General features: G+C 46.6%; 3 protein-coding genes across 3 annotated transcripts; 2 read left to right on the top strand and 1 right to left on the bottom strand.

Annotated features, from left to right (window-relative positions):
- Nucleotides 1-1,168: 1,168 nt before the first annotated feature.
- Nucleotides 1,169-1,868, top strand: H257_15594 (hypothetical protein; the record flags this gene model as incomplete). Its single annotated transcript, XM_009843755.1, has 2 exons — nt 1,169-1,457; nt 1,537-1,868. 2 exons carry the CDS (start codon nt 1,169-1,171, stop codon nt 1,866-1,868), a joined length of 621 nt encoding a protein of 206 aa, XP_009842057.1.
- Nucleotides 1,869-2,464: 596 nt separating this feature from the next.
- On the top strand, nt 2,465-3,818 carry H257_15593 (hypothetical protein). The gene is made up of 6 exons (XM_009843754.1): nt 2,465-2,954; nt 3,006-3,101; nt 3,173-3,250; nt 3,304-3,381; nt 3,443-3,516; nt 3,564-3,818. The coding sequence occupies exons 1-6, from the start codon at nt 2,490-2,492 to the stop codon at nt 3,691-3,693; spliced, it is 921 nt and encodes a 306-aa protein (XP_009842056.1). The 5' UTR covers nt 2,465-2,489; the 3' UTR covers nt 3,694-3,818.
- A 712-nt stretch (nt 3,819-4,530) lies between these two features.
- H257_15592 (hypothetical protein) lies at nt 4,531-7,352 on the bottom strand. Its single transcript, XM_009843753.1, has 5 exons — nt 7,299-7,352; nt 6,897-7,227; nt 6,679-6,807; nt 6,232-6,611; nt 4,531-5,208 (listed from the first exon to the last, which is right to left on the bottom strand). Exons 1-5 carry the CDS (start codon nt 7,304-7,306, stop codon nt 4,626-4,628), a joined length of 1,431 nt encoding a protein of 476 aa, XP_009842055.1. The 5' UTR covers nt 7,307-7,352; the 3' UTR covers nt 4,531-4,625.
- Nucleotides 7,353-8,397: the final 1,045 nt, after the last annotated feature.

Raw genomic sequence — 8,397 nt, 5'->3', positions numbered from 1 at the left:
TCGTGGCTGGATGGAGTTTGATGACCTTTGTGGCTTTGCACATTATAGCCAATAGAAATGCTTAGCTTACAGCTTGACGTGCGTCGTGCAAATTCGATTTATATCACATCAAATTTAAATATCTTGATATTTGTATTTAGGGGTTCTTAATTTCTCGATGGAAGCAGAATTTGCCCGACGCTCGTCGTGCACGAAGCCTTATAACCGGATGCCGGTCGTGTAAAAACCGTATTATGTAAACACAACCAACACCCCCCCCCGAGTGAGCCCAATCAGCCGGATAACGCGAGAGGCAATATTAAGTTAGGAATAATATCCGGTTAAAATTCTAATAAACCTCCATTGACAATGAGCTATAAATGCAGTAGCCGTTCATTTAAACCCTATGGAACCAAATCAAATCGATCTCCATCATCTAATAGTTGCCCCTACAGCCCTCGCAATTTTTTCGCCATCGATGAATCGTTCGAACAGCAAATATTATTTTTGATCAGTAACCTAATCGTAATCGTAGTCAATTTCGAATTTGCTGCCTTCTGATTGAAATAGATATATCTAATCAGTAGCAAAATGCGTGCATATTTCGACATCTACTGACGAATTAAAATACTATTTCGGAAGCACTACAGTCCAATTGCATTGATATCAGTAATATTGGAAGTTAGTCAGCTGCTGGTTTAAAGTCTAGTACCCAGAATAAGTCATCAAGAATGGCTTGGTCGTTGAATTATTCGTTGTATTGATACTTCCTCTGTCGACATTAACTGCCCTATGATTGGCCCATGAAATATTTCCATTGATTTCATTGGTTTAAAATGTATCACATGGGTGTGATGTGAATTGGCCCCTTCAGACCCCCGCATATTTTTCTAAATAAGTTTTTGTACCAGATGTTTATTAGAATCGCTTTAACCAAAGTCAGATATTATAGGCAAGACTGTATTTTTTTGCATTGTGCTAACTGTAAACACAAATCCTCCAATTTTTCAAACGCTTTCGAAAATGATTTTCATCAAAATTGAACTAGAAATGCGATTTTGGTCACTTTGAAGTCAAATGTCGACAGTATATTGGAACAGAGGAAGTATTAATATGATAGAGCACCCAAACAAAGGGCGATGTCAACCCCTATCTTCATTTCTCGATTTCACTTATTGTCATTATTGTCATGAAGTTCCTTGTTGCTCTCGTCCATGCCATCGCTGCGTCTCAATTGTTGTTTGACAACCCCGCACCAATCATTCAAGAAGGACGCTACAGCTACCCATTCAATTCAGCCAATCATTTGGGGCTTCGATTCCGCGCCCCATCGTTAGGAGATTATGGCAACCATCCCGGCTTTGCAGTCATTTCAACTCTGACCCTTGATTATTTCAAATTTTCCGTCGAAACGCCTAAAAATATTCCCACCAACGCGTCGATATGGTTGCGACCAGAGCTGTGCCCTTCCGTTAACGGTAACCAATCCCCCATTGATACACTCATCCCCCTATAGTTGTTCAAACCAATATATATTCAGGAGAGTTTCCCTTCTAGACTTACCCGCTTGCAACGAGCCCATTGCCTCTTCGCGCATCCCCATCAATGGCAATGTCGATAAAGTCAATTTCCAGTGGACCCCCAAGTCCCCTATTATTCTTACGCCCAACACCATGTACTGGTTCGTGCTGGGCTCCTCCAGCGAAACCAAGGACATTGCCCTCGGGTGGTTCCGGGGCGACAATTCGTTTTCACCCCAGAATGATCACAAGGTGGACGTGAGGTTCGTGCGCTACGAAGGCAACACAGTGAAACCAGTGATCGGCACAATCGCTCCGTCCCTCCAAGTGTATGCTAAGTCTACTCTTGTGCTGCAGTGCCACTGCTAGACCCGCCATTGTGGGATTAAGACGAAGGCTTGTCGGGGCAATGAAGTATGCCACATCTAGTCTCTAGCTACCGTCGGTTGGCCCTAACTCCATAAAACAGTCGTTCGTAGTTGTTGCAAACGTTGGTGCAATTTTGTTTGATGCTCCCCAACAACGACACCCAGCTCCCGTTGGATAAACTTTAGTTTATCCTTAGTGTTATGTCGTGGTGGGGACGTATTTCGCTAGCAATTGCTGGTTGGTTGGTCAGAGCTTGCTTGGTCTCTGCGGTGGTGAAACTAGTTATAGTTTATTGATGTTCTTGGACATGTTTTGGATGTGGTTGAGCGTTCGGAACGGCCGCGGGCGTTTGAAAGGTCACTCCGTCCGCGTCGATTCCCTGTACTTGTTGACAGTGAGTAAATAGTCTCGTCGTGACATCGTCGGCACACCACCATTGCTTTGGATCATTGACAGCATAGCTGTATTGGTGGCACGCACGCACAGTAAAGTCGGTTACAGAAAGTGAAAGTAGACAATCCGGATAACTTCATTTCTTCGTGTCGTGGCAATCAATACCTTTAAAAATGTATCTACGGTATTCGATGTTGCGATTCCTCTCTCATATTATTTCTGAGCGCGATGTCCCTCGTTGCGGACTACGGGTCCGACTCTGACAGCGATGGGTCGCCTGTCGTGCCAAAGACCGCAGCACCGGCAACATCAGCACAGCAAGCCTCCGACGCTCCATTGACCCGTGGTCCGGCCATTTCAATTTTCCCCGACAAGCCACCTGTGAAAAGCTCCATCCCACACAAACCAACATCCAGTGCTGGCCCACCAAAGAAGAAGGCGAAAAAGACACTACACTTGCCACCAGAGATCCAAAAGCTGCTTGAAAGCGGCCGTGCATTGAACAGCGACGACGATTCCGACACGGACACGAAGAAACAACCCGCTGCGGTGCGGAAGCAGTCCACGGCGACCAAGCCACCTACCGATGCGTTGTTGAGTTTCTTACCCCCTCCCAAAGTGGCCTTGCCCGTGCGTCAAGAGCCACCGCACTCGAAGCGGCATGCCAGCTTACCTGAAGCGACCCCTCTTCCCGTAAGGCTTGCGACGCACGAATGGCTTCACCACTGCCATGGCCATATGTAGGCAACCCCTGTGTCATCATCCGCTGCTGCCCCTCCAGCGTACAACGACCCCAAGTACAGCTTTGTCGCCGAGCACGATGCAGACGACTACGGACACGTGCGTATACCTGCATACGTATCCATCCACGTTGATGCTTGGACATGAACAAATCACCATGTGTTGCATAGGGCAAGCGCAGACGCAACCACGAGCGGAACTTGGAACGACTGCTTCAACAGGGCAAGTTTGATGCGGTCGCTGGCAAGGTGTAGATTAAACCATCTAGTGCTGTGAAGTATCATGACACGTTGGAATATAGATCACAGAGGTCAAGGCGGCCGCGCCGGAAGCGTGGCAACCACCGATCGACGGACGTGGGTACGCGCATGATCGCGAGGTAGGTACTGAGAGAGAGAGAGATTTGTTTCCACTGGTCCGTGGTTGAGGGCATGACGTAGGCGCAAGTGCTGGCAAGCATGGCTGGGACGGAGACGGAAGGGGGCTACGTGATTGCATCGTACAAACCGTCTCGGTAAGAAACGAATGGTGGGGAGATGTCGCATGCTGACGGAGAGGTAGACTGCAACGCCAGCGCCATCAACTGAACCAGCTCACGTTTGACGCCAAGCTGCGCGAGTTTGACCTGATGGACAGCAAGTCGCAAATGGTCAAGTCCAAAAAGGAAACCCAAGCCAAGTACGGGTGGTAGGTAGTAGTGGTACAGTAGTACTGTATGCACACTACCGAATGAATACCTTTGCCCTTTGCAGTCTGTCCGACATAAGTTATAAGACTGACTGGTTATGGATGCTACGACGCACCACAACGTTGTAGACACACTAACTTGCATTGGCATAACACACACATGTAACATGGGCACTGCTGCATTGCTACGATGAACATACTAGAGACTAATACAGTACCCATACACCCGTGATCGTTCTCTTCTCCCAGAAGTACTCTCAGGAAAAAGAGATCTGAATATATGAATAACTTTGAAGATTTGTGGATTCGGTATGTAACTCGTCGCCCTGAGGCTGCGAAAATATACATTTTGAAGATCGTGACGAGCTTTATAACTTTATGCAGGTCCCCTCGTGTGGTCAATTTGCTCGTCGAGTTTCTAACAGTAAAATTGAAATTTTCCTATGTGAATTTGATTCCTCGCAAGGAAGTCACTTGAATTCTGTATACCTGATTGGGAGACAAAATCCTCAGAACCTCCTTATAATGATATTAATAATATGTTCAAGTAATTAAATTTAGAAGTGCGACTATTAATAGTACAAAAACCGTAAATTACTAGTAAACAAGTATTAATATTTGATACAAGGGTATTACATGAATCACGGCAGAAGCAATGAACCAATCAGATTGCAGGAAACAATCACCAACATCGAATTTGTATGTGACTGAAATTAGTGTGAATACAATATCACCAAAGGACAACACTCAGTACAAAGAATCGATGGATAGATTTGGCGATATAGCACAACAGTCTATAGTTTAAGATGAAAAGTACAATTCGAACCTATTTGATTACAATGCCAGTGCGACCACGTCAACCCCATAATAGACTGCTGAGAGGTGCGTGCTATGTGTGTAGGTAGCTACATATTACCGTATTTACCCGAGATCAACCTATTCGGTTGCGGCAGCACTGCCTTCTTCATCGTCGCCCCCAACTTCTTCTCGTCCGACGTCTTGAGCTTCGTCGTCCTCTTCGTAGTCGTCCATGAACGCTTCGTACTCGGCTTCTACTCGCTCAACATCCTTGGCTTTCCCACTGCGCGCCATCATGCTTTTGCGCCGCGTGCCTTTTTTGCTCTTCTTTTGGTCGCCGCTGTCCTTCTTGGGGTACACGCGCCGTACGAGCACGAGGTCGGGCAGGTCCGCTTGGAGGTGGTACAGCTGCTGCGACCCAAAGTTGCATCGACCGAGGTCGTACCCCTTGACAAAGTCCCCAGCCGAGAGGAACCGCCCCAAGTGCGTCATCACGGAAAACGTCGTGTCATTCACGCCCAAGTCCGACACCCGCGCCACTTCCACGACCGCCATCACGTCGTCAGGTCCTACCAGAGCAACGTCCGAGGCCGTCGACGGGCGGTGGCGACGCGGCTCGTCCACCAACTCGACGTTGAGCACGACATAGTCGACCATCGACGACGCACTGTCGAGTGCTTCAAACGGAGTCTTCCAGTACCGATCCGACGGTATCTCAGCGCTACATACACCATCATCCACTTGAGAGAGTGCAGCCACGACTTATACACGTTGTCGCACATGTTGCTCATATTGTCGATTCGAATCGACAGTCAATCGGCGATCATCGGCCAATCAAAACACTCAATACACGAATCAAGTGACCAATCGAATCCAAATAATCGTCAATACAATTCGATGTTGCTAGACTGAAATTAGTGTCAATGGCAACCTATCTTTTACACCCATAATTCTATCAGTAATTCGCTATAAATTTCCAAAATTCGCGTGGTTTGACTAGTACTACTTAATATTGAATCACGCTGGAGTTCTGATTGGTTGAATCTATCTGTAAGAGCCAATCAAATTCACTCAAAATTGGATTAGCCAATACCGTCGATTCGTGATTGTTCGATTCAGCGGCGAGATTCGATTTGACGGGGTCTGGAAATCTGTACCGAATCATCCACAATATATAAACTGAGACGAGGAGCATCAGGTTGTATATATATATATATATACATTGTCGATTTGATATACAAATCTGGGGAGGGGGTGCAATCTAATCGCGCCGACCAAACCGATCCACAATCGATCTGATTGGTTGAATTTCATTTAGAAGGTTTTGATTGGCTAATCATTTTGAGCTCATCTGAAGTAGCCAATGAAATCGATTTCACTTCCAACGAGAAACCATAACACGACATTTCACTCAAAGCACAATATGCACTCGGAATAACGCCCCATTCCTCCAACACTTAACGATATTGACAAATCTGGAGCCTTCGATTCAGGAACCAATCAAATCAAATCACGTCATGTCGAATTTCTGCCAATCCAAACGTTTCACCCGTCCGCATTGGACAAAACCACATATATCCTAATCTTTGTATAGTGTGTGGAAGATGAAAAGTAGGATCCAATCGATTCGAACGCTATTTGGCGAAAAATGACTCCCTCAAGTCGAAATATACCAGTCAATAGGAAAAACACAAAAGCCCTACGACTTCAGACACATATCCACGAGAATGCGAGAGCGGCGTACCGGCGGCCGGTCAACGGGTCCAAGATATGCACTTGGGTCGTGACTCGGGTCACGAGAACGAGGTTGGACCCGCATAGTTGGGCAAGTCGTTTGTCCACGATCACAAGGTCGTCCTTGCAAATGGGCGCGAGTTCCACGTGCACAGTGAGCTTGACATTGGCCGTGTTGTTGTGGTTGTCGGACGAGATGAGCTTACGCGCCGCCTTGGACCTCGTGGGCACGTGTTGGCTCAGGAATTGCGCAAAGCGTTCGGCGCTGTTCTTCTCGTTGAAGAAGAAATCCATGCCGTCCTTCTCAGCCGTCATGCCGATTGCGCGGGTATGAGCACCATGTTTCAAAATGATTTGTTCGAGGTGGAAGAACGTTCGCTTGTGGTGCACCTAGTATTTGATCGATCGATGGATGAGTTGACGGGATGTTGGATGATCGAGGGGTGCGATGACGTACCTTTTGACGAATCTGAACCACCGCTTTCCACGTCGAGTTGTTGTACTGCTTGGAACAATCCGTGCACTTGAGGTTTTCCACGATGAACGTGACAATGAACGACTTTTGGAGGATCGCGTTACGCATGGCCTAATGTAGCAGGGGTCGAGCGAGGGACATCGATGAGATGGACGCATCGTGATAGAGGGGATGGAAGTGGTGATCATGACGACGAGTACCTCCTTTCGAATGGTCAATTTGAGTTTGATGCGCTTGCTGTGCGGCTCGGTCCAGATGAAACTGGCGTCGATCAGTTTCACGTCTTTGTTGAGGCCGTGGATCTTCTTCAAGCACAACGCCATGAGGTCGAGGGATTCCAAGGGACACTCGGCGTAGATCCCACTTGTCCCCTTCGCTCCCGTGCTTCGTTGGAACCGCAGGCACCCGTTGCATTGCACGAGCGAACATTCTTTCGAAATGCCGTCCGTGATGTCGACTTCTGTCGACAGACATGGCGCGCACATGTTGGCCAAGTTGGACTCAATGGACACACCACACATGCAGCAGAGACTATTCAAGAAGGAACATGCATGACGTCAAGACTTTCTTGAACGGGCATCTGTACAGCGACACACACTTACATGGTCATCGTCGCCAACGGAACTGCAAGAATAATGGTCAAAATGCACGGCTGGCTCTTCCACGTTAATGGACCAATCAGCGACTGATGTTTGAAATAGTTTTATTTTAGCCAATGAAAACAATTTATTTTTCTGCGCGAATGTTCGCGTCGGAATTCATGAATAAAATACTATTAATAACAGTAACTTCACAGTCAGTACTACTCCGGAGTATCAACAGAAAGGCCACGGGAACTATAATCACTTTTCACGGTAGGAAAATGGAGGCATCGACATCGAACTATTCCCACAGTCTAGCAGATGCCACCTCCTTCTCGGGATTCACAGAATAGACCTTCATGAACACGCGTAAATACTTTCAAGTAGAAGTACGAAGATCTGTGCGAGTTAGAGATTCTTCCGTGTGAGCCAATGCTTCGCCATCATGGGATGGTACTAGAACGTTTGTTGGAGAAATAAAAAAAGCTACTTTTGTTTCATCCAATTACATGAGAGCAGCCACATCAGCGAACCTAGACTCTAATACTCCGAGTAGTTGTACGTTCTTTAGAATGTCCCAAACCACTGGGAAGTACCACATGTGTTGACGAGCATCGTAGATTGACCTTTGGATTGACGCGAATGAACTGAAAGGCATTCAGATCAAGACACGTAGAAATACCTCCAAAACGTGTGGTTTGCTTTGATTGTTGACGAAGCTCTCTGTGAATGTCCAAGACCAAATTATTTAAAGCGCATTTGCATGCGTCCTCGCAGTCAACAACGGGATAATGGCGGCAAGTGAAGCATCGCCCTATCTTGTGGGAGCAAGTCATTCAACTCGGTTGGAGCTGTTTCTCAATGATTTAACCTCGCTGTTCTATCCCAACGAGCTTGGGACAATGGGGATTTACTTCCTGGATTGGAGAGTAATCGGAACAAAGTGCAGATGTGATGTCCGAGTACAGTAGTTTTATCAATACTCTGATTAAAATCAGATTTGAGCTACTATGGGAACAGCCTTTCGACCGGAAAAGGCCAGAGTGGTTATTAACAATATATAGGATAATTGATTATCTAAGAATATCTGACTAATCCATTTTGAGTTCTACACGTATGC

The sequence above is a fragment of the Aphanomyces astaci genome (assembly GCF_000520075.1).
Source record: "Aphanomyces astaci strain APO3 unplaced genomic scaffold supercont1.72, whole genome shotgun sequence".
Classification (NCBI taxonomy): Eukaryota; Oomycota; class Saprolegniomycetes; order Saprolegniales; family Verrucalvaceae; genus Aphanomyces; species Aphanomyces astaci.
This window is presented reverse-complemented; position numbering and strand designations above follow the sequence as displayed.

Excerpts from the sequence above, each read along its gene's own strand:
- H257_15592 (XM_009843753.1), bottom strand. Across the intron at positions 6,612-6,678 it reads TGGTTCAGATTCGTCAAAAG|GTGCACCACAAGCGAACGTT; the intron begins GTACGTCATCGC and ends ATCAAATACTAG. Across the intron at positions 5,209-6,231 it reads GACCCGTTGACCGGCCGCCG|CGCTGAGATACCGTCGGATC; the intron begins GTACGCCGCTCT and ends TGGTGTATGTAG.
- H257_15593 (XM_009843754.1), top strand. The coding sequence starts at position 2,490 with ATGTCCCTCGTTGCGGACTACGGGTCCGACTCTGACAGCGATGGGTCG. Across the intron at positions 2,955-3,005 it reads CTGAAGCGACCCCTCTTCCC|GCAACCCCTGTGTCATCATC; the intron begins GTAAGGCTTGCG and ends GGCCATATGTAG. Across the intron at positions 3,251-3,303 it reads TTGATGCGGTCGCTGGCAAG|ATCACAGAGGTCAAGGCGGC; the intron begins GTGTAGATTAAA and ends GTTGGAATATAG.